The sequence below is a fragment of the Eublepharis macularius genome, chromosome 2, assembly GCF_028583425.1.
Source record: "Eublepharis macularius isolate TG4126 chromosome 2, MPM_Emac_v1.0, whole genome shotgun sequence".
In the NCBI taxonomy this organism is placed as follows: domain Eukaryota; kingdom Metazoa; phylum Chordata; class Lepidosauria; order Squamata; family Eublepharidae; genus Eublepharis; species Eublepharis macularius.
The window spans coordinates 152,734,632-152,760,549 of NC_072791.1; the positions used below are offsets into that span (position 1 = coordinate 152,734,632).

At 41.8% G+C, this 25,918-nt stretch overlaps 1 protein-coding gene across 1 annotated transcript; it reads left to right on the plus strand.

Moving 5' to 3' along the window:
• Positions 1-1,725: 1,725 nt before the first annotated feature.
• FNBP4 (formin binding protein 4) lies at positions 1,726-24,881 on the plus strand. The gene is made up of 17 exons (XM_054970984.1): positions 1,726-1,940; positions 4,527-4,619; positions 5,527-5,660; positions 5,934-6,117; positions 6,874-7,021; positions 7,097-7,223; positions 9,050-9,388; positions 11,836-12,034; positions 12,370-12,494; positions 13,915-14,019; positions 14,385-14,518; positions 15,484-15,659; positions 16,787-17,088; positions 18,839-18,983; positions 19,075-19,337; positions 20,032-20,189; positions 23,488-24,881. Exons 1-17 carry the CDS (start codon positions 1,817-1,819, stop codon positions 23,576-23,578), a joined length of 2,847 nt encoding a protein of 948 aa, XP_054826959.1. The 5' UTR covers positions 1,726-1,816; the 3' UTR covers positions 23,579-24,881.
• The last annotated feature ends 1,037 nt before the right edge of the window (positions 24,882-25,918 follow it).

Genomic DNA, 25,918 nt, shown 5'->3' on the forward strand with positions numbered 1-25,918 from the left:
ATTCATAGTCCATATCAGCCAAATATTCCCCACCCCCCCCTTTAGCAGTGCTTCTGGACAATCTCTACCAAGAGCTTCACATGGAAATTTGGAAAAGTGTGGCTGATAAAAGAATCCCTGTGGAACTCTGTAGGACATGACTGACAACTGATTGCTTCCTATCAATAAATGTTTTAAACCAATCCAATTCTCATTGTTTAATATCAACTTCTAGTGCAAAGTGTTTAAACACCGTGACATGGTATGCTGTACCAAAGGCTGCTGATTAATTCAGAAGCAGCAAACAAGATGCACAGTCCTTATCAACAGATTGGAAAGGGCAAATGATTCATCCAAGCTTAAATAATTAAAATTTAAAAATTTAAAGTGTAGTTAAAAGGCAGCGGGCTGACTACAAATTAGAGGGTTTAGGCTGGAGTAATTCTACATATGATTGCACTATGAAAGTATCAATTTACTATCTTCTATACAATCATGGTTTCATGCCTGGGCAGGGAGAACGTGAGGCACAATGTTAAGTGCTAGTAGCATTTTGCCTCTCCACTCACCCAACCCCAGAAAACCTGCGCGCACAAAAAAGTAAATTTCATAAATATTGCTCAAATTCCATAGGGTCTAAGCTTGTACTTGTAATGCACTGATGTTCAAATTTTCATAGTTGTGCTCTTACCAAGGAGGGATAGAACTATGTAATGTGTATGGTGTATTCACCCCTGCAACATCAGTGGGATTTCTTCACATAACTGCTGCATCAGAAGCCCTACATCTTTTCCCTTGTATATTCACTATAGAAGTTGAGAAGGTGAATTGGCAAGGCAACAGTGGCAAGGCAATAGATTGAAATATTAATGCAATCAATTCCCTGTCTGAAGTTGATTCACAACTGAAGTCTGCTTCAGGTACCTGCATTAGCAGCATGCTCAAAGGACAACTATGTCTGCCCTTGCAAGAATCTTATCTTATTCTAGGAACTCAAAGGAAAAAGATGCATTTTTAATCTGTTGTAGACTTGCACAAGATCCCTGCAGCCCAAGGACCCTGCCTCCAATTTAAGTGACTCTGGAGACAAAGCCAATTTCAAAGGAAGGCTGAAGGAATGCTTCAAATGTGGCACAAGGGAGGGGCAGGATACACGATACTGTCCACAGGCTTGATATCAAGAGTACATTTTTGTAGTTCTCGAATTGCAGTATGTTGCACGGGGAAACAAATATTCCTCTAACCTACTGTGCAGAATATGGTTGCACCTGATATGATCCTTGTAGCTATTGTGGTTATTATTTGCGATACAATTAGTGACGTTACACTCACAACCCTTTTATGAACGTTCCAGCTTCATTTTGTCTTCAGAAGTTGTGTTTTTGGGAACCCTAACATTATCGTTTTGCCGCAACTGGAAGTCGGAATCATTTGATAACACAGTTGTCCGATTATTGTCTATGAGCCAAATTCTGGATTGTATTACTGTGACTCTTCCGCATAATTTTTCTTTTTAAAAAACCCCAACTTTTGTATTTTTACCCTGAAGTCTGACTATTAAATAACAATCGCACTTCACATCGCAGCATATGAACACCAAACGGAACGCGGGGGGGCAGGCGGGCAGGCGCTGAGCGCCCGCGTCCCTCTCTCCGGCCCTTCCTCTCCGTCGCGCCCGCCAGGCCCCGGTCCGTGATGAACGCAGGCCCCGCCCCAGCATCCCGGCTCTCCCCGCGGCCCGTCCCGCCCTCCGCTGGCAGGCCCGAGCGGTGCGTGCCTCCCTTCCCCCTTCTCCGGCTGGCCTTCGCTGCGGGAGAGGACGGCTCGGGCGGCCTTCATGGGGAAGAAGTCGCGGGCGGCGCCGGCGGGTCGGCGGCCTATTCTACAGCTCTCGCCGCCGGGGCCTCGCGGGGGCCGGGAGGAGGCGGCGCCAGGCGATGGGGATTCGGCCTCGGAAGCGGGTGAGGCTGCAGGCAGGCCGCGCGGCCTAAGGCTGCTCCGGGTTTCGGAGAGGGTGGATCTCTTTGGCTCTGCCCGGTTTGGGGTCGTATCTCGCGCCGTCGCGTCTCCCGCCTAAATGGATGTTCGGCCCGACCACCGCGCTGTCGCCCCTTTCCCGTCCTCACAGGCGTTCCGGGGAGGCTCTTTTCTCCCCGCTTGCCAGGCCCTGCACGGTAGCAGTGGAGCTGATGCGAACGGGGTTGCCCAAGTGCGTTTGACTGTTGCCCATTTCCTTCCGTTCCACGCATCCAAGTGTCGCCGTATTGATCACAGTTAATCCAGCTGTTGTTGTGAAGCTTTTTGTTTTCTGGCGAAGGGTCTTGTTCTTTTTTTGTTCATCTTCACTGCGAAGAATGCTCTTGTCACAGTTTTCACAGATGAGAAAACTGAGTCCGGGGAACTATGACTCACAAGTGTATTTGGATTCACGGAAGTTTATGATGGAATATATTTTGTTAATCTTTAAAGTGCCCTACCTTATTTTTCAGAAACTCCTAGTAAATCTCTTCTGTTGTGGTTTCCAGTTTGTCAATCCAAGCAATTTCACAACTTTAACCTGCATTCTTGTTTATAACTAAGCATTATATTTACTTAGTGGGGGTGGGGGAGGTCTCACTAGCCATGTCCTTATTCACTCCCGAGGTAATTTTGTCTATGTGCAAAGATGCAAGTATGTGGGTGACATTTTTATCTCTTTTGGGTCAGTAGTTGTGGACAAGTTTACTGGTCCAGAGGCACACAGTGTCTGGATCAATCTAAATTTGAGTCCAGTGACATCTTAAAGACCAACAAAAATTTTTAGGGCTTCTGCTTTTGTGAGTCAAAGCTTACTTTAGCACATCTGACTTACAGAGCGCTACTTTGCCCTGTAGCAAAATAGAGTGCTAGTCTCTCACTTTGTAGGAAGGATAGTTATATGTTGGTGTTGACCTCAGGTTATTTTCTATCAATCCTGTGCACAGTAGTTGGAAGTAGTACTATGTACCTGATTCTTGGATGTCATCCTTCAAATGGCTGATACTGTTGTGTGGAAAAACTTCCTGTGTATAACTGGATCTGTAATTTCATATCTAGGATATTTCTGGCAAAGTGTCCGTTATAGGGAAGATGCAGTTATTTTGCTTATGATCTCTTGTAAAGCCATATGTGTTTTGATGTGACAAATTATACAGTTCTCAGCGGCTGGCTGCTATGCAAAAGATGCTGGGGGGAACTGATGGATGTTGTCTCCGAAGTATTGAAGAAGCATCTATGAGTGTAGTTTTTAATTCTGATACTTCATTTGTTCTATTTGGCACGTTTTGTGTTGTTTCATGTTGTCGTGAAGTGGGGTTCAGGAGGAGAGAACAGCTGCTAGTTCCTAGTGGTCAAGCTTTTAAAAAAATGTATTGAGGTATGCTTTCCATCTTTCCACATTGGCAAGAACGCTGTAAAAATCAAGCACATATTCTGAAGCGGTGAGCAGTTCAAAAGTGAATGTACTGTTTTTTTAAAAAAATGTTAGTAATTAGAATCCGATGAGCAATATAACATTATAGTAGCACATTTGGGGCTGCATGCAGTTAATGAAGACAGTACAAATTTTTCACAGAAAGATATGGAGCGAAACATAATTTTCATTAGTGGCATTATGAGCAATACTAGTAGATCTGCTGAGTACAGTATTGCAACCACACTCTACCTAGTGCTCAAAACAACAGAGAACTTGCTAACTGGAGAAATACTATTTTCCCAGCAACAAAATATCAAAGTTCTGCCTGGGAAAAAAATTGTGATTGCACAATAAAAAGATTTTCTGGAAAGGTCCTTCAGAATTATCAGAACACTTTGTCCAAAAGTAATGTGGCACCTCTTAATGAGATAAAAGCAGGTTAATTGGTATGGTATTTTTTTCTATTGATAATGCTTGTTGTACAGTGAGTGCTATTCAGTTGATTTTACTTGTCAGAAAACTAATCTGAGTAAATCAGTGAGAAAAGTGCATGCTTTCTTTTTTGGGGCTATCTTGGTTCAAGAATGTTACTGGAAAGACAGTTCTAAAGAGGGCTTTAACATCTGAAAATGGCAAGAACTTTGTTATTAAATTATAAATTTCTTCCATCACATATCTTGTTGATAATTTACACTGGGTTGAAAGAGTGGCAGAGAGGGAATGGAGATCATCCTGTCCTTTTCCACCTCTCTGTCTTCCCCTCAGCTCCAGGAGTACTCTGTAGTTTTCACTTGGGGTAACCCAGACTGAAAACTTATTTCTAAAACAGCTGTTATGTCCCCAAATACAAAGTTTTCCTCAAGTATAAAAGAACCTGCTCTTGTATTTTAAAGGTCACTGCTCTAAAATATGTTACTTTTGTTCTTTTAAGTAGAAAATAGTTGCAAAACATAACTAGTTCTCTGTGCACTGAGGGAAGTTCTGTGGTTCCTCTAAAATATACCTGCTGTTTTGCTGTTCTTCAGTAAAGTAGATAAGTATATGTATGCTCCAATGGTACTAGTATGTTTTGTTGAATTCTTCTAAAGTGTTGTTTGTATGTAACCTTTTTCAGATGAATTTGAGGTGACTGAAGAGGCTCAAAGAATTGCTCCAAACCCAGCCCAATGTAGCATGCCCGTTGGGCCTGTGGCTGTCAAACCAACAGGTACAGCCTTGCTCTATTTCCTTATGCCCAGTTTTTGATTTTCTTGAACACCAGGGTAGATGAACTCTGCATTCTTACTGTTAAAAATATCAACAATTTTCCAGGGTTTTCATCTATTAACAATAAAAAATCTCAGCATTTTGTTTTGTCAGTAACAAGACGTTTTGTAATACAGTGTGAGGCTCTTTGTTGGCTCATCAGATAACTTCATCTCTGGAATGAGGTAGAGATTTGTGTCAGCAACAGTAGTGGCAGTCTCCAGAACTTGAGTCTACTAATTCACTTTTTAGCATAGTCTAACAGCAGCACAAATGGTTGTTTGCTGTTACAGCTTGTTTCATGCAACTTGCATCGTCACTCTTACGGTACAAGCCCTATGAAGCCCCCATCTTACGTGGAACAATTTTCTGAGTACTGCCACAATTTGTGCTGGTCTTTTATTTGTATTAATAGACCTCTATAGTTTTTCTTGATCTTTTATGAATAAGAGAACTGGAGAGGGACAGAGTCTTTTAGGGTGAATGGAAGGAATGCAAGACATTTTTAGAGTGAAAACCGCTTTAAAATAAAATCCTTTGTGATCCAGTGCTGTGGGTGCCTTTGAGGCATTTCTCATAGATGTGAATATTATATAATATATAACATATTCTGCATGCATGGGGGGATTACTAAACTATTCCAATTCCAGAATCTTCCTATATATAACATTAAACTGCCGTGCATTGGTGGGGTTAGATCAGCTTTTCCACTGATGAAAAATGGGGGAAGGAGGTCTATCTGGAGATCATGGGAACTGAATGGACAAAGGAGAAGTGGGCAGAAATTGTAGTGAGAAGGAGAATTGAGTAAGAGTGAGTGAAAAAGCTGGCTGGATCCAACTCATATCTTGCTGACTTTTTTGTTCTAGGTGGCTTATGTTTGCTCGGAGCTTATGCAGACAGTGATGAAGAAGACAATGAGTTGTCTGTGAAACCACAGTCTACAAATGCAAATAGCAATAATTCAACAGACATTGACAGCACCCTGGCAAACTTCCTAGCGGTTAGTAGAGATTCTGTTTTGTTTCAGTGATTGACTAATTTTGTTTTCTAGATAATTCAGGACGAAAATCTCACAAGTAAATTATCGCTTGTAAGACAGATATGAAATGGATAAAATAAAGTTATGACCAGTGTGTTAAACGTGTCAGGCTGGAAGTGTTTAAATCTTTCACGAAGTGGCTGTTTCTACCTTGTCCTCAGTGTGGATTATTTAACCAAGTACTGCCTTCCCATTTGTCTTCTCATTGATTTCATTTCATTTTTATTTTTAAAGGAAATTGATGCAATTACAGCTCCTTCCCAGCCTTCTGATACTGTTGTTACCTCCAGTGCTCCACCTCCAACGCCTCCACGCCCAGAGCCCAAGGAATCTGTCACCAGTCAAATTTTATCTACTACAAATGGAACAGATCAGGCAACAGAGTGGCAGTACGACACACAGTGCTCACTGGTAGGAGGTAAGCTCCATAGAGAACCATTGTGGTGTAGTGGTTAGAGTGTCAGACTGTAGGACTACCAGCAAAAGACCTCTGAGCAGCAGCCCCCAAACCTTGCTGCTGCTTAGGATGGAGGGTGAAAAAGTGAGTGAAAATTCACTGTTGCATCAATTGCATAGCATCATATCTGGACCAAACCTGGAAATAGCATCACATTAACAGAGTTACATCACTTTTTGGTTTGTCCTGGAAATGGTTTCATACTGTAAACGTAACGATGCTTCCCTGATGTCCTTATCCCCCAGTCTCCTGTGACGTGCTAGCTGTGATAACCCTGTTGGACCAGAATCTCAGAGACCCTGGTCTCCCTCTGGAGTGGAAGCTTGCTCAGTGACTTTGGGCCAGTCACACAGTCTAATCAACCTCATAGGGTGGTTGTTAGGATAAAATGGAGAAGAGAATGATGTGAGCTACTTTGGGTCCATATTGGGAAGACAGGTATTTTTCATATGAATAGCAAGGATAGATAGTTCCTTTAATTTTCCTGTCTTTTCCTTCTATTTGGAGTCTGTGATGTGTGAAGATGAAAGCTAAGATCCTGCAATAGCTAATCTGCCAGGTTTGTGCTATTCAGTGAGTGGGTATAGTATGAGAGTGGTGGAAGAATACATTCTAGTGACATGTGGACGAGGATGCTCATTACTCTAATTTGTATTTATTTGCTTGCAAAACCTAATGAGAGACTCTACTCATTGAAGTCTTGGATTCTTTTTGCAGTGGGAGTTGAGATGGGAGACTGGCAGGAAGTTTGGGATGAAAACACAGGCTGCTATTATTACTGGAATACTCAGACTAATGAGGTTACTTGGGAACTCCCCCAGGACCTGGCAACACAAGTGCAGGGTCTCCAACATTACCAACACAGGTAAGAAGGGCACCATCATGCAAGTTGAATTTGGAGGTCCTTGAGTTTTCATTACTAAGTATGCTGTTCTGTTAGTTCTGTAATAGAGGCTGATGACAACTATCAGATGGTGACAGACCTAAGCTCCCAGGGAAAAAGTGGTGGTGCGGTTGCTGGCAGTTCTGGACGCAAGACAGCTTCTTTAAAGCGTGAGCTGAAGAAGGTAAGTATTGCTCCGGCAGGTTTAGAGCTCATATTTGTGTCTACTCTTGTAACCACCAGCAAATGTTGTTGTCCTTTTTGTATGGTTACAGATAAGGTTTGTTTTAGATGACACTATACTGAGAGTACACTGCAGGCACGCCAAGGCAGAAACTTCCTTTTGAAGTATCTTAGCAGCATAGCATACAATTAAATGTTACAAATAAGTCATAGACAGTTTTTGTCCTGTTGCATCTGGAGAGTTTAAAACAACCATCTAAGTGAAGGAGGGGTTGCATTGCTGAGTAGTAGAGCAAATACTTTTCATGCAGAAGGTCCTAAAACCCTGATGTATTCAAACATCCTATCCCCATATCAGTTCAAGCTGTGAGCATGTTCCCTCCAGTTTCTGAGCCCACTTTGAAGGGTCATAATGCAAACTAGAAACTTGTTTTTCTTAAAATGCAAGGTGAGGTTGATAAAGGATATAAGACAACAAATTCCATCCTTCTTGTTGTGAAAACTGGAAATAGCACATGCACAAACTTCAATATAGCCTGCATCTTTAAAAGTTTATACTGCTTTTTGTCATACACTCGGAGTTTCCACATATACAGACAATACCATAAGGATTAAAACCAGCAACAACAAATTATAGACAGTCAGCACAACATGTCAGTTTCAACAGGCCCTTTTAAACAGTTCAGCTTACAATATTTTCCCTAAAAATAGCCAGAAATATCATTTCCCACTCTTCTTTAAGGAGCTTCTTACAAAGAGCACTGGAGCTGCCATTGAAAAATCTTACATGTGAGCTGAAATCATCCTAACTTCTCTTGCTATTGGGATTGTAAGGAGCCTTTATTATGATGACTATAATACTCCTGCATCTCATCTCCAAATCAATCGAGGTCTTATACCAGGAGAGGTGGCCAGCTACAGAAAAGTTGTATTGTAATACAAATAAAGAGCAGCATCAGTTTTGCTGACTGTATGCTTTGAAGTGTTAAACTGTTTCTGCAAGGAATTGATTGTGTGGGTTTATACTGTGTAATCCAGTATACTGTATGTGACAGGAATATCAGCTGCTGCTCCCTGACACAGTTTGTGGAGTAACGTGCTAGGAAGGTGAGTTGTTTTAGCAGATAGAAACAAGTGGATAACATCTATGAATTCTTAGCATTGTTGCATGCTTGTGTCTGTGTTGGTGGGGTTTTTTTGTATGTTCTCCCTGGTGATGCAGAGTTCTGCTTAACTATTTCAACCCTATCAGCAGATCTGTGCATACATTTTCCACTCAGATCACTTTCATCATGTGTGTTGTGCATCTTGCTGCAGTACCAGTCTTCTTCAGATAGTGGACGTCTGACACGACTTTTAGAGGAACATTTTGAATTTAATTGCAAATGACATCTTTGCAAGAATCATTGACTTGAATAACCCTCTTCAGAAGAAGTATTGTAGAGATGACAGCAGAAACGTTATGGTAAAGGGAATCTCTGAATAGGGATAGCAGCTGCAGCACCTCAGTGTAGGAACTTATTGGTGGCAAAACAAAATAGCATTCAGCAAAAGGCATATAAGAAGGAAGGGGGAAAGTCCCCTGATACATCAAGGCAAAGGTTGGACCTTCTGCAGCTGAAATAGACATTATTCTTGTAACTTTCTGGCTTGTAGGAGCTAGCACTTGTCTCCATACATGGCATGTGACTTAAGTGGGAAATGGATTAATGACTAAAATGATCTCTCCAGTTGTTAGCCTAACAATCCTTGTATCTCTAAGATGGCTTTGATTGTTATGTCATTGTCTTTAGAAAGTTAATATGTGGAACAAAATCTCTTCAACAGGAAGTGAATGAAGGTATCCAAGCCCTTTCAAGCAACGAGGAAGAGAAAAAGGGGGTGGCTGCATCACTGCTGGCTCCGTTACTCCCTGAGGTGGTAAAGGAGGAAGAAGAGCGATGGAGGAGGAAGGTTATCTGCAAGGAAGAACTGGAGCCCTTGGTTGAAGAGGATGTGACAGCAAAGCAAGCAGCATCTGTTACTGAGCAACTAGAAGGCAACAGAGATATTGGGGAAGATCCTTCCCAGGAGGACTTGTGTAGTGTGGTACAATCAGAGGAAAGTGCAGAGGAGGAGGAAGAGCAGGATACTCTTGAGCTGGAGATGGTCTTGGAAAGGAAGAAGGTGAGTTAATTGATTTGGAGATGAGATGCAGGGTTTCTTTCCTAATGGGACTAAAATAGGTTCATCAGTTGGGAAACAAGGAATACATTTACAATAGAGGAAAGATGGGAGGTGATATTTGTTATTCCACTGAGGCAGAAAGTCCCCATGAGAGACCCTCTTTTATCTCTGATCATTCCTTCTGTTATAATTTGCTGTCCTGGAAATGTGGATTTTAAGGGCCATAGACGTTTGCTGGGAAGGAAATTGTTAGCCCTGACTTAAGATACAAGTGTACCCTATAGGAGCAATTCTAAAATTGGCCAGAAGCTACCTGTAGTAGGCTTGAAAACAGAATAATATCTTTCATGTAATGCTATCTATAATTTTAAGTTTAATCTACTATAGCCTTGTAGTTAAGTGGTTGGGCTGTGGATCAGCACTCTGTTCGAATTCCACTACTGCCATGAGCTCAGCAGGTGGCCTTGGGTAAACCTCTCCTCCTAGCTTCAGCTCACCAGCTGTACTGTGGGGATAATAACTTGTCTTTGTTAACTGCTCTCTGAGTGGGGCACAAATCTGCCTAGAAGAGCAGTATATAAGCACACTGCTATTATTTAAGTTATATTGTCTTTTGTATGTCAATACTTGCATCAGCATAATGCTGGAATGTCTGTGGCCTCTCTATAAGATTTTCCAAAGGTGGACAAACACCTTTAACCTGTGCATTGTGTTTCCACAATCCTTCTTTCAGTGCTAATGTCTTCATGTAGCATATGTGCATTCGTGTAGCATTTATCTTTGGGGGGGAAATACATGATGCAGTTGGATAAGTGTGCAGCCTTCAAATCATAGGCTGCTGGGCTTAAAGAGTGGTAGAAGAGGGGCATACCTCTGGTAGGATTCTTTTTGCCTTCTTCTTGGCTAAGTGCTCCACCGCTGTTGTTGTTCAATGAGGGATGTATAGCCTCCAAATAGCTTGCTTTTTTAAAAAAATCCACAAAATGATGTATGCTTTTGAAGAGAGGGTGAAGCAGGAAAAGTTGTTGTGTTCAATTAGGCATCATTTAGGTGCATAGAAACAGCAGTGTGTGCACTAATATGCAGCAAAAGTGGAGCCTTGAAGGGAGAATGGATTTGTATCTAACAAGTAAGAAACAAGTGTGCATTTTTTTGTCCAAGCAACTGAATGTGCACTATGGTGATGTTTCAGCCTACTTGTGCCTTCCTAATATATGCTGAGACTATTTTATGTTACACCCCAAACAAAGTTAAAACTTTTGAGTGTACTTTTTACAGCAATCAGCTTCTTTCTGTCTTAGAGAAAAACATTATTTGGCCTGCCAGTGGCATTTAGTTTGTGACCAATTTGAAGTGTATGAGTTAGCAACCCCTTATCTCATTTGTAGATTCTTTTAGCTAAAATACTGTGCTAATATCAAGTGGTGGAAAAATACCAGTAGTTCTTCCTCTATGTGTGGGAGTGGGGGGGTGGGGAGAGAGGTGGTTTATGGTATTTTTCCAGTGATCCTATATGTATAATGTTGGTTTGTTTCCATTGACAGCAGTTGTTACAAATGCACAGTTTACCCATACAGAGTTTATACCTGCCATAGTATATGATTATCAGAATTATGTTTAAAATGCAGGGCTTATTTTAGGCGGGGGAGGGGGAGTTTCTCTACCACAGAGAACCAGACCATTATTCCTAACTTTGTTTTTGGCAGATAAGAGTACAAGAAATAGATGTGGTGGTCTGGATCCAAAGTATCACAAACCAAGCAAAGCTAGAAGAACAGAACTTCCCCATTCTACTGATACTTCCCCTCTCAAATTCTGCTCCCCAGCAGGGTCAGAGGACCCCCCCCCATGAATGATATGAGGGGAGGGGTTAAGTAGGGATCTGAGTGGAAGGAAAGAATTGGCAGAAATACTGTCTCTTTCTGTCAACTTAGGGGCTGTTCTTCTGGCGCACTGTAGGAAGAGCATGTTTAGATCCAACATCCTGTTTTTTCTGCAACATTCAAACCCACTTGCCGTCATGGAGCAGGAGGCTGCCCTCCCCCTACACCATAATGCCATAGAATAAAAAACTATATTAGGACTTGTTTACTATTACTAATATTCATTTATATAATGTCAGAAACATGTTGTCACTATGCAGGACAAAATTAACACAGACTCTGCTCAGATGGCATAGATGGATAATTCAGGGAAGCGGGGGGTGATGATGGCTTTAAAGTGAGTAGTGAGTATTACAAGTGGAAGCAGCAAGTGGGGGGCACAGTAATTCAAGAAAGACGATTAGAAGAAGTGGGTGTTGAAGAAAGATTTGAAAGGAGGAAGGGAAATGCTTCATGTATAGAGGGAAGCTGTTCTAGAGAAAGATCAGAGTGAGTAAAGAGAGTTGCAAAAGGTGAAATAGATAAACTTGTTTCTGTGGCACTAAATTAATATTCTTTTTATAGGCAGAACTACGAGCTTTGGAAGAAGGTGATGGGAGCATTTCAGACTCTAGTCCCCTTTCTGAGGGGAGTCAGTCAGATCTAGCACGGCGGCTGCTGCCAAAGCAAGGGAAATGGAAGCTATTTGGGGCTGCCAGCCCAGAATCCACCAGCCGAGGGTCAAGCAAGACAGGACAGGAGAGCCCTGAACCTGGGGAAACAGGCAAGTCTTCTGCCGAAGGGCCGTTTAAGATCTCCAAGTTCTTGTCCAAGGAGGGCAGTTTAAGTTTTGTATTCAGTATTGTTCATAAAATTATATGAAGTTACCAGCGATTGGTCACTCTTCTGAAACTTCTTAGTCTGTAACCTTAATGCATCATCTGACAGGAATCATACATACTTTAAAAAGCTAGGCTGAAAAATCAGGATTATCTTGCCTCTTGGCAAGTTTTCTGTATCTTCTTTTTAATCTACATTAATCCATTGTAAGGATGTTGAGGACTGGCCAATGGAGAATGAAGCTTGAACATACTTTTTGTTTTCTTGCTTTCTGTTCAGCAGAGAAGGAAGAGACAGAAGTTGCCGATGAGAACTTGGGCAATGAGCTGGACACAGAAGAATTACAAGACAAAGTGAAAACACAAGGGCCTGTCAAGGTAGAAGATGAGGAGCAGGACTTAAAGGTACGTGGGCTGAAGCAGGCATAAAGCTCTCCTTATTAGGACAGTACTACTTGGGCCTAATTCACAAGTGAGTGAGTCTTCAGACAGACTTATTTTTTTCTTTTTCTCTCAATGACCAATTGTGTACATTTCCTCCATGCTCATCAACAACAAAAATTCTGCAAGATAGTGATACCTTTGCTCTTTTGTTAGTACACTCAGACCCGGGAGACCCAGGTTTGAATTCCCACTCTGCCATGGAAGATCACTAGCTGACTTCGGGCCAGTTGCTCTTTCTCAGCCTAACCTGCCTCATAGGGTTGTTGTTAGGATAAAATGATCGAGTGGAGACAGTGTTGTAAACCACTTTGGATCCCCTTTGGGGAAAAAAGTAAGGTATAAATAAATTACCTGGTACCTTGCCTTGCAGTGAATATTTGCATGCAACTAGTTGCCATGTGGGCATTCAGACCAAGTTAGCAGGAAAAAGTCAATTCCTTTTTTTTAAAGAAGTGTCACTCTCCTGTGTTCTTTGGATTGAAGTGGTCCTTGGATCCCTGTTTTCCTTAACCTGTTGTGGGGGACTTCAGAGCTCTGCAGCTTACTGCACAAAATGCTTTTGAAACTGTTCTAGGTTATGATTATTCCTTAGGGTGATTTATGGCATCGTTTTTTTACCGGTACTTCAGAGCCATCATCAGATGGGAGTGTCTTTTTAATTTTTGACATCTTGGAAAAGTGGCACTGAAATGTGGTACCTTAAGATGTGTGTTACTGAGATGTAAAGTGAGCAATATTGTTTGGTTTCATGAGTTTTGATGTTCCTCAGACCAATTATTTGTTGCTTTTAAAAAAATAGTTATTGTTAGGAAACAGCTTTCCCTGTATGAAAATAAACTACAGTGGAATAAATTACATTTTATATATGAGAGCCAGTTTGGTTTAATGGTTAAGAGTGGTAGGACTCTAATCTGGAGAATCGAGTTTGATCCCCCACTCCTGCACTTGAAACCAGCTGGGTGGGTCAGTCACAGCTCTCTCCAGTCTCTCTCAGCCCCACCCACCTCACGGGGTGATTGTCATGAGGATAATAATGACACCTTGTAAACCACTCTGAGAGGGCATTAAGTTGTCCTGAAGGGCAGTATATTAAATCGGTTGTTATTGTTGTTGTTATTATGTGTAACTCCTGTAGCTAAAGACAAAAATATATAATTTTATACTGACTGGAATATCAACGGGTTCCATGGGGAATGTACTCTAGCGTTTTCTAGAATTAAACTTGCTACCACAAAACTTATCCATCAAATTTCACCAGTTGCCATGTCCTGCTTAGATCATGCATCATGTTAAAACAGATATCTGTATACTTCAGAGCCAGTAGTGCAATAGCCTTGTGACTGACAAATTCTTGACTTCTTGCTTACCTTATTTCTGGCAGTTTCAAATTGGAGAGCTGGCCAACATGTTGATAAGCAAGCTTGAGTTCTTGGGCATCAGTAGACAATCCATCTCTAACTTCCACATGCTACTGTTACAGACTGAGGTAACTGAAGTTTTAGCTTTTGTTGCAAATAAATTATATAGTATAGGGAGCCAAACAGTTGACAGCACTGCTGTGTGATAGGACTAAATCTAGCAAGAATGGATATTGTGGCTGGGACAGCAGGATCTTTGTCTTCCCTGCCCCCTTTCCCACTAGCCCCCTCCCCCCCTCAGTTGAGTGCTTTAATTCCACGTTGAATTTAAGGCCTTGTTGGTCTGTACATCATTTCCTTGCCCTTGTTGTACGTCATTTATTTTGCCACCTGTTGTGATAAGCTGGCATTGTTTGGGATTGCAGGGTCCTTTGGAATGTGTAACGGCCTATTGTCTTCAGATGTTTCATTCTTTCTTGTTTCTCTGCCATAGACCCGTATTGCAGACTGGCGGGAAGGAGCTCTCCAAGGAAACTACCTCAAACGCAAATTGCAAGATGCAGCTGAACAGCTAAAACAGTATGAAATAAACGCCGCCCCTAAAGGCTGGTCCTGCCACTGGGACAGGTACGCACTCTTCTCCCCCTTTCACCTTTCACATCTCAGACATGATTTGTGACCATCACCACCTGCCGACGTGCCGTCATCTATCTGGAGACTGAGAGCAGCTGCACTTAGCGGTGCTGAGCGGGCAGAGAGCCTCTGGCACAAACAGAGTTCTGGCCAGCCACAAAAATTGGAGAGATATAAAGTCTGTGTTAAGTGTGTTGAAAAGGATTTGATTCCACGATTGGACAGAGCTGGTGTTACTCTGGAGTGTAAATGCGCTAAGGAGGGCGGGCTTGGGGGGTCGCGCATGCGAGAGCTCTGTGCACATTGCAGGATCTCAGGAACTCCGCTCCCAAGTAACATCTGTGTCCTTATGGAAAGCTCACTGCCTGAGGATCTCAACGAAGAACAAGATTACTATCTCCTGCCAGCAGGTCAGACCAAACTATTTCTTCTTATATTTGGATTTCTTGATTATTTTTGTTTATTTGAAATCTTTGCTCTTTTGTTTTTCAGCTCCCAGATCCTCTTCCCTCTCAGTAACTATTCACTATGTCTGACACCAAGAGTATCATAAATGTGACTGCAGCAGTCCATGGGGGAGCAGCCATCTTTCATAAATTGGGCTGTTTCTCTTTTGCTATTCTGGAAGAAATTGAACCCTGAGTCTGCCTAAAAAGTCCATTTCCTAGTGCATCCTTCAGCCCTGATAATATACCAATCACAAGCAAGCATTTTCACTAGCCCTCTACTCTTGGAGTGGAGGGTCAGGGCTGTGATCACAGAGCCAAGCAGCACAAACAGTTTGGAGTAAGCCCATATTGTCTATTCTTCCTCAAAGCTGTTTGTTGCCTTTGTGAGCAGCAGTTCTACTGCAAGAGGTTCTTCCTGTGAGAGCACTGCGCTGTCGCGGGAGAGGACCATATTATTGTGTCAGTGCAGGGGGAAGAGAGTAAAGCCTTGTTTTCTTTCTTGTGATTTAGGGATCATAGGCGCTATTTCTATGTTAACGAGCAAACAGGCGAATCCCAGTGGGAGTTCCCAGATGGGGAAGAGGAAGAGGAGGGGCAAAACCTAGAAAATAAAGCAGATGCTGTTCCTAAACAAGGACTGAAGGAGAAAATGGAGTCTGGTATGGAATCTACTGATCACACAACAGGTACTAGAAGTGGTGGGTTTGCTAACCTGATGGAAGATCATTTTTATGAGGCAATGGGTATATTTGTCAAAACTGAAGTGAAACTGGAATTACGTTCCCTTGCACTGGTCCCCCTCCCCACACTGTCTGTGCTCTTCCTCTTCCCTTGGCAGCTCCCACAACCTCTTCCCATTCCCTGCTTCCTTCCCAACTAGCCACCACCCCCAGTCTTCATCTTTGCCTGCCATTCCCCCTTCCCTCTCACAAGCAGCCTCTGTGGCCATTCCCCTTCCTTAGCTTCCATCTTTCCTTTCCTTCTCTCACACATAGTTGACTCTTGGCTGACACTAAATGAGGCCTAGATGCCATAGCCATATTTGGAGGTGTCAAACAACCCCCCCCCAAATGGCCCCAAAGATGGCATAGTCTTTAAAAGATGGCAAAGATGGCATAGTCTTTAAAGATCCCTGATGTAATTTTTTTAAGTTTTTAATTTTTTTTTTAATATCTCTGCTTGCACGCATGTTGCTTCTAAGATTTTGAAGTTTTTAAAACCCTCAATATACTTTTTTAGGTCTTAGAATTTTCAACAGATTTCTTTTGTGGGGAAGGAGTCCATCAAGTTTACAAAAACATCTCCCTTATCTATACATAGGCCTGTTGTGAAGGGGTTTTTTACATGGACTGTGGATCCAAGTTTGGAATCAGATATATGAAATCAAAGGGACAAAGGTTTTTTTCCCCTAATGCAGGAGAACATTTGTTTAGAATACATTCATATATTTAAACATTCAGCTGGATAATGGGGTTGAACTGAAGGGAGTATATTATACTCGGAGCATTTTTTTCCTGTGCCTGTGCTAGAAACTAGCTGCCCTTGTAGTTCACACAATATACTGTCTGCATCATTTGGGGACTGAGAGTGCAGTTTTTTGCTTGCTTACACTTAGGTATTGTGTTCAGTTGCAGTTAGGGAGTTTGAGGATCTGGTTTAGTGGGGTGCTTAATGACACAAACCAAAAGGATAGCTTTACAGGGAGTGTCTCCCTCTGAGGAAGGAAGAATCCTAAAGCACAGAGGGGGAAATGATGCACTGGATGGTTTGCCTCTGTGAGGTAAGCAAACATTTTATGTGTGCTTCCTTTTAGGTTCTCTTGGCAAAGAGCCTGGTCAAGCTTCAGCTGCCTCTCTTGTGCCTCTTAGTCCATTTTGGACTGTACTTCAGCCCTCTGTCCCGGTACTTCAACCCCCTTTACCCTTGGAAATGCCCCCACCCCCGCCCCCACCACCAGAGTCACCACCTCCACCACCACCTCCACCACCGGGAGAAGATGGGGAAATACAAGAAGTAGAAATGGAGGATGATGGAGATGAGGAGCCGCCAGCACCAGGGACTGAGGAAGATGCTGTTTTGAAGCCTCTTCTCCGGCCAACAGTTGCTAACAGTCAGGTGAGGTAATATGCAGACCCTGAGAAGATGGTATCGGATGCCATGGAGTTGCAGACTTCCTATTTTGTACAGTTTCATGTTCTGCATTATGAAATTGTCTTCCCTCTTTGCTAAGAATAAAATGCCTGTAAAACAAACCAAATTATATCGAATGAGCTAATGCAGCACAATCATAATTATATACCAGTTGTTGTACATAAACACACTGGGCTTCTTGGAATTGACCCACTTCACCTGAATGTTCTCATTACCATATGAATATGCAGAAATACTCAACTACTTTAAACAAATTTTAACACCAAAACGTAAGAGAGAAGAAATTTGATATACAGCCAATACTTTCAATATTAAGTAAAGGAATTCAAAAAATCAAGTGTCAAAGAGGCCAAGCTACTACTTATGGTCTGCAGTTATTCACTGAAGTGAAACTGATACATGTAAAGTTTGAAAGTCAGCCCACTATTAAAAACTTCTGTAGGTGTAGATAAATTGTTTATATCAGTTGACTGCTTGACGAAGTTCTTACAAAAGTGCACTCCTTTTCAAGAAGTGTTGATCAGATTTTGATTTGGCCCATATGCAGCATGGAAATATGTAAGATGTTATGATGATGATGATGATGATGACGATGGTGCAAATGGGGAAACTAACAGAACTCTGAAATAGAGGAAGTAAGAGTTCCACATGCACAAAGAATTACCTGTCAGATATCCATAAATATGCATGTTGGTAAGATCTGAGTATTGGTAGCATTCAAACTTCTGAAAGATGACTCTTTCCAAGAATAGAGTCAGTTTCAAAAACAACAACCTCCTTTCTAAAAAAGTATCTTTAATCGTGCAAACAAGTTAACATAGATATATATGTAATCAAGATTTCATAGATCCCTCTGGAGTATTTATTTATTTGATTTGATTTATACTCCGCCCTCCCCACAGATGGGCTCAGGGTGGCTAACAACATTAAAAAATTCATTAAAAGTCATAAAAACATAAAATCAATAATAATTTTTTAAAAGTCATTAAAATAGTCCAGGAGCAGGCTAGTTAAACAAATATTGGGAGTCCGTATACGGACATAGCAGATGGCCGAGGGCAGCCCCAGAAGAAGTGGCGGTCTTAGATGGAAGGAGGACACCCACTGGCACTCAGCCAAAGGCCCGGCAGAACATCTCTGTTTTACAGGCCCTACAAAACTGTAACAGGTCCCAGATCGCCAGCAGGAGAGCGTTCCACCAGGCCGGGGCCAGGGCAGAAAAAGCCCTGGCCCTGGTTGAGGCCAGATGGATGTCCTTCCGGCTGGAGACCACCAGGAGTTGCTTGTCTGCAGAGCACAACACACTGCAGGGGACCCAATGGAAGATACTTCCATATTGAATATTGAAACCTTTCCTTGGTGGGTAGCTTACCTAGAGGAGCCCTAATGTCCTAGACTCCTGGTAATTATATTGGGAGGTGTGCATCTGTATGCTGAAGAAGGTTCTGTTGTTTAATGCTTTGTGGGGGAAGGTCCTTTTTTTGTTAAAAAGATGGTTCAATGCTTAAATATCTTGGTAGTGCAAACATTTGTGATACTGAAAGTGAAGTGTGCAATACCTCTTTTTTGCCAGGTAGGGAACAGTTGAGCTTATTAAGATTGGCAGATCAAGTTATGCAAGCAAATCACCACCTTGGACTATTAATGAGTTTGTGTGGTGTTCCAAAAGACCCTTACTTGACAACCAAACTAACTGGTTTCTCTCTCTTTCCAGAGCAACTCTGAGACTAGTATAGCCACACCTGTGTTGGAGAAGTCTCTAAAAAGGAAAGCCTCTGAAGTGAGTGCAGGGTTGGTGCAACGAGCAGCAACCATTGGAAGCTGTCCAGTGCTCTATGGCCAGTCGGTCCTTGGTGCGAGTGAGTGTTCTCCCTCTGATTCTGCTTTGCTGTTTTGTATCTCTGGCAGAAAATTCTAGTGATGTTCTCGTCTTTCTCTTAATATTTACAGGTCCTCAAACCTCAGGGATGACCTTGCAGCAGAGTTATCTTGGAGTAACGCAGCCAGCTCTCATGAGCTATTCGGAATGTAGTGTTTCCATTGGACTTCCTGCAGGCACCACACAGCCAGTTCCTTCTCGAGGGATCCCACCTGCAACCAGCACTACAGAACAGCTGCCGCCGCCACCACCTCCTCCTCCACTATCGCCACCACCGCATGCTCCCCAAACAATTCCCTCAGAGAAGTCAAAAAAACTCAAGAGAGGTGGCAAAGTGAGAATACTTAGATTTTTTTTCTTGAAGGCAATACCAAAATTATGTGCATTGCTTTACTGTGACAGGCCTGAGAACTGGTACATCTTGCAGTGAGGGATATACAGTGAATATATCAAGAGCTTCAAAGCAGAGAGAGCTATGGGATTTTCAAAGCCCGTAGGCAAAGTAAACCAAAAATGTTACAATGTGTCAGCCAGTTCTCATCACCTGAGAGGTCACTAGTTTCAAGCTGTTTGTTTTCCACTTCTTGTGCCAAGAGTGGTCACTTCTGTGCTTGGAGATGTGCTGTATTAGCAAGAATGTAGGGAAAGCCTTTTTTCCTGAAATCTTGTTTGCTGTATAGAAATATAGGAGTTGGAATAATCCTTTACCTCAGATAGCTGAATTTCTTTAGAATACAAGGTAATTACTACTTGAAAGCTGTTGTTTGACCATCCTCATTTTTTTTATCTTGATGTGAACTGCCCCAATGTGAGAGTGGAGCCATTCTAAGCAGAGTTATACCCTTTAAAGTCCACTGAAGTCAAACAACAAAATGCTATTTTCCCTCCTTCCCTGCTCTCTTGTAAGAAAGAGAGCCTCCCTAGCAGTACATTATCCTAGTCAGCATCCGTTTCAGGATTGGGAGCAAAAGGTTGTCTGATATTGTAACTCTGATCCTCATTTTATAATGCTAAATATTTTGATGCAGAGAAAAAAGACCAAGACAAAAATGCCATCTTTAGTAAAGAAGTGGCAGAGCATCCAACGAGAATTAGATGAGGAGGAGAACTCTAGTTCTAGTGATGAGGATCGGGACGTGATGTCACAAAAGCGGATTGAGGAATGGAAGCAGCAACAGTTAATCAGGTATGTCGGGGATTACAAGATATAACAGATCTGGGAGTTGCTGTAGTGAATTGACTGAAGGACTGCTATATGAATCAGATGTCCCAACTATGAATCTCACCTCTGACACAAACTCACCTTAGGCAAGCTATTTTGCTTCTGTTCACCATGTGCAGTATATAAATAATAATACCAACCATAGGGAGATATTGTAAGAATTATCTAATGTATGCCCTTTGAATACTTGAAAGCACTTACATAAATTCTGAGAATTAAGTATTACAAGTCAGGGACCATCAGGAATTGTAGAAGGGAGAAAACATTAGAAAAATACACCATATCCCATAAATAGCCTCGGCAGGATTGTATATGCTGCTAGAACTAATCTCCCTCCTTCCACCCTTTAACTTACTGTCAATGTTTTCCTCCTGGAACATATTCTGTTCTCATCAGATTGGGCTGTGTGTATATCTTTTTCCTTTGATTAAGTCTTTTTTTGTGTGTACCATGAGAGGCTCCAGATTATGGCACGGCCTTCTACCTTGTCACTGAGTGGCCTAAATAGATACATTGATTATTTAACACCTACATGCTGCCTTTCCCCTAATGAAAAACAACAAATGTTTCCAAAATATCTGACCTGCAAGTACCAATCAATTTAGCATTAGGACAGGAAAACCATGTGCCTCTTCTTTCCCCTGAACAGTCTGACTTGTCAATTAACAGCACACCTATAAAGGACAGCCTTGCATTTTTTATGGAAAAAGCTAGCATGGGAACCTTATATACCTTCTCAGGGAGGACATTCCACAGTGCTGGAGTTACACTGAGAGAGTGAGCCTCAGAAGAAAGCCATGTGAAGATATGAGGTGGCAAACAGGTTTATACTTGAACAAATGTCCTTTAAGTAAGCTAGGTCAAGGTTATAGGGCTTTAAATGTCATAACCAGCGCTTAGAATTAGACTTGGAACCACATTGGTAGCCATTGTAGATGTTCTAAGATGGGAGCAATATTTGCATGTCCTAAGCACTAAACAAGTTGCTTATTTTGCACCAGTTGAGGCTTCAGAATAAAGGCAGCCCCACAACTGTTAGGCTAGATTGTTAGTCTAGCCTAACCTCATTGTTGCAGAAGCATAGATCAACATAGCTGGATCCACAGAACTCAGGAAGGGACAGAGTTTTGTACCAAATGTAACTGGTAAAAGATATTCTTTTACCTGATTTTACATTTGCCTGATCTTCTAAACATATGGGATCCAACAGTACCTCTTTGCTCTTTATTGAAGTGGTGAATTTCAGTCCAACATGATCCTATTTGATGTGAGCCTGTGCTTTACCAACTAGCACGCTTCCAGCTTGTTGACATTCAGCTTTTGCCCCATCAGTTATTTGACCACAGTCTCCAGGCTCTGGTCTAGCACTTTAACCATTGCTTCTGGCTTATTCAAAAGAATGCTGAGCAAAGTGTCACTGACATATTGATGATGAAGTTTCAGATGATCTCATGCAAAGGTCTCGAATATACGTTTAACAGAATTTGCAAAAGGCTTGAACTCTAGAACCTGACAGGACCAATACTATACCCCTGATTCCTCATCATTCACAATTTTTTTAGACAACCAGATGAGAGACTGAAACCCATTTAAAACCATGTGTTCAGCTCAGCTTTAAACGTTCCAATAGGACTGAGTGGTCCATGATCCAATATGATCAAGAGGAAAGTATTTCCTTTGTGCAGTGGTGTTCTGAGATCCATTAGTCCAAGAAAAGTGAGCTCTGTCCCAAAACTAGGCTGGAAGCCAGAATCAGATTGGTCAAGGATTGACGGCTCGTTCAAGAAACCCTAGAGCTGCTTCAAGTTGCTTCCTTATCCTGCTCCCCAACACACCTTGTTTTAGGCAAAAATGTCTAGGCAATTTGAACTATTTGCAAATGTGGTGCTAAGTATTGCCAGTCAACTATTAGTTGCAAATTTCAGTGTTTTGTGTTATTGACAAGTTTTATGTCAGTGTAATTGCAGTTAAAAGGGAACTCAGTGAAGTTTGTCACTCTTCCTACTATAGAATTTTTTAAAAGGGAGTTGAAAGAATGTAGCACTTACAAAGTAACAAAGTAGATGAAAGGCCCCATTGATATTACGATGCAGTCCGTTTCCAGCAGTCACACCATACAGTACCAGAAACCTTATATGTGTGTATGGAGACGGGACTTGACAAGCTTCTTACTTGAGAAGTGCAGTAAGTATGGTGGAATTGCTTAACTCAGAAAGGAAAATTTGACAGACCCCCAAAAAGTTCATCCAGTATTCCTTTTTATGGTAAGTGATTCCACAAATTCTACCACGCTTATTGTATACTGAAATCTGACATTAAAAATGGCAACATCCAGAAACCAGTGGGAGAAGACTTCAATCTACCAGGACATTCAATCAAGGGCTTAAAGGTCACCATAGTTCAACAAAAACCTTTCAAAAACAAAATCCAATGGGAAGCTGCTGAATTGGAATTCATATGTAAATTTGACTCAGTCAGACTTGAATAGAAACTATGAATGGTTATCTCATTATCAGAAGTAACTGCCTTTCAGGCATTCTATTTAGATTTAGCTATGGAGGGGAGGGGTCACACCCAGCCTGGATTGTGCATGCCACCTCTTTCATGACTTTTGCAACTGATTTTCATCTACTCCCCCCTCCCCTCCCCACCTATATATATCTGGCCAGTTTCTTCATACCCTCTATGCATCTGATGAAGAGAACTGTGGTTCTCGAAAGCTTATGCTACAACAAAGTTGGTTAGTTTTAAAACTGCTACTGGACTCTTTACTATTTTGTATACTGAAAGGTTGCTTACAGAACGGAATATGTTAAATCTCCATGTTAAATCTCTACCTCTATAAAAACAAGAATATTGCCTAAAGAAGTATACATGTGTACCTTACAAAATGATTTTACTTGTATGCAAGATCTCCTTGATTCCATGATCATGCCACCAGCTTAAAAGGGGAGCAGGATCATGGGATGCTTGAGGTGTTCTTACAAATAATCATGCAACAGCCTAGTTTGCATTTATGTACTCTAGAAAAGTGGTACTTTAGTGTCAGAATATATTTTTTCTGTGCTTCTCTCTCTCTCTCTCTCTCTCTCTCACACACACACACACACACACACTCACTCTCTCCCCCTCTCTCTGTGTAATTGCATAATGTATCAAAGGTAGCAGGTTCCTTGGTTGTTGCAAACTGACATGACTTTGGAAAAGCTTTTGACACCTGTAGTTTCTGCTAGTCTAATGGTTTTCTTGTTGCTTTTGACAGTGGCATGGCGGAGAGAAATGCTAATTTTGAGGCACTGCCTGAGGACTGGCGAGCTCGGCTCAAAAGGAGGAAAGCCACTTCAAGCACATGAGTCATCTCTCTCCATTTTTTTTAAGCCACACATGTACAGTTCATATTCGAACGTTTTACTGTTGTAAAAAACTATACCAGACACGCATTTCGGTGAATGACTTGACAAAGAGATCACATGGACTTGGAAATACTTTTGGAGGTATTTATAGCAAGTAGTCCTCTGAAATAATGTGCAGACTTGACCACTCCTGTCTTAAGAGGCTCCTGCAAATCCCACCTCAAACAAAGCTTGAATACTATTCTATACAGTTCCCTGGAGGAACTGGTACAAAGAACTGATTCATGCACTCAGTGGAGTTGCAACTGGATTCAGCTATTTCCACTCCGCCTTGCTAAACTAAAAAGTGTTTCATCTAACTCATGTCTGCAAAATGTCCAGCTGTAATTGCAGTTTGCAATGTCTGCAGGTTGTTAGAAAACTGGCAAATGAAGGATGCATATTCTTTTCAGACAGCTGTAGTGTATGTCCAATTCTTGATTTTTGCCAGCGCCTTGGTTTTGGGCAGTGTTGTTCTTTGTTACAGATTGACTCAGAAAACGTACTTTTGTTTCTGTCATTGTCTGTGTCATTTTCATGTGTAACATTGTAACAGAATGATTTTCACTTTATACTTTTGGTGCTGTAACATGCTAATAGTTCCATTGATGTGGCTGCAGTTGGTGTCCCATCACATAGGTAGGAAATCAGTATGAATCCTATCACTCCTGTGTGCAGACTGAACAGGAGAATGTCCTCATACCTTTTCTGGTCAGCATGGTGAGGCAGTGGCATAGGTGACTGGCTGTACACTGTGTATGGTTGCTGATTTGCCCATTGTGCCAGAAGTTGCTGTAATAAACATGCAGCCTGTACTGGGTGCTGACCAGTCCAGAAGCCATGCCATCTTCACAGTGCTTGCCCCAGCTGTCTTGCCTTGCCCAGTCCACAAGTCAAGGTGGTACCCTCTTCTTTCTGGTCACTATTCTGACATTCTGTCCAATCTCACAAACCATTCTTTAGAAGCTGCTGCTGCTGCTGAGGAGCGGGAGAATAAAATTGTCTAACTCCTATTTTTCCCCTCCCTCCACTCCCTACCAAGTTCCAACAAAAGTAGGATCTTTGTTTAAAGCCAGGCTGAGTATCCAAACTTGTGAATGTCTTCAGTTTTTACCCTTGTTTGTTTTTTAAAAATCTGAATCAGGTGGTAATGATTTCCTGTGAACTCAAAGAAAAGGCAGTTTATTGCTGAATGCTGTTTGTATTTCTCCAGTTTCTGGCTTTGTAAATTTGTACATAGACATTAATAAAATTCCTTTTTATACTTCTGAATCTTCTTATTCTTATTTGAGCTGCAGATAGTTGGCAATATGAAGATAACTGATACAGAAATATTTATTACATAAATATCAATCAGCAGTTAATGCAAAAGCATATTTTAATTGTTTCATATCAAGTAGAGTAGGATTTAAATCCGAATTGACAAATGAAATCAGATCTCACAAATTTTCAATCTTCAGTGGTGGTGTTATTTGCTGCACTATTATGTATCCAGAACTTGAAACTAGACTTGGAGTGGGGTGAGTGAGGAGAGAAGAGAGAGGTTTGTGTGGCCTTTTTCATTATTGGTTCATCTCACACACTGGTTATCCACAGCAAGATAGCCAAGTCCTTGTCCTATGTTATCTCTTCCTACTGTTCTATAATTCGATGTACAGGTGTGGAAGAGAGGCTTCTTGGTTGTAGAGATAAAAGTCTTGATTACGTAATGAGAGGAATGTAGTCTTCAATAACTAGAAATGAAGATGAATAGTGTGGAGCTGATTTACAGTTTTAACTTAAATGGAAACATAGTTTTAAATTTTTTCCCAGTAGAGCACACGAAAGCTTTTATTTAGAAAGCGGTGGTGCAACTTACAGGAAAATGTTGGCGGTGGGAAAGAGGTTCTTATCCCAAGGGGAAAGGTCCGTACCTTGTACTTTTTCAATAAGGGGTTTAATGCAAACGTCTGCAGAAGCTACTTCTCCCATTGGGAGGCAGGTCATAGGTCAATGCATGTTTCAGAAATCTTGAAAAACTGCTCACGTGTTTGTGTTGTACGGGGAGGGCACAAAATCTGGGCAAGCCTCCACTGCCGTTTTCCGTCTGTGCACGCTTCGGGCGTTTGTTTCTACACGCCAAAAGCGAAGACCGGAATCGGGACCCCAGCTGAGGCTCCGCTACTCTTGCCCTTTCCGGCTTGAGTGACTCCTGCCACTCTTCTCTGAGGGCCAATGAAAGCCACCGCCAGCCGCTCCGGCGGTCTCTAGGCTCTGGCGTGGCTGGTTGCTAGGATACCGCGCTCCTTCTGGGCGCGTAAA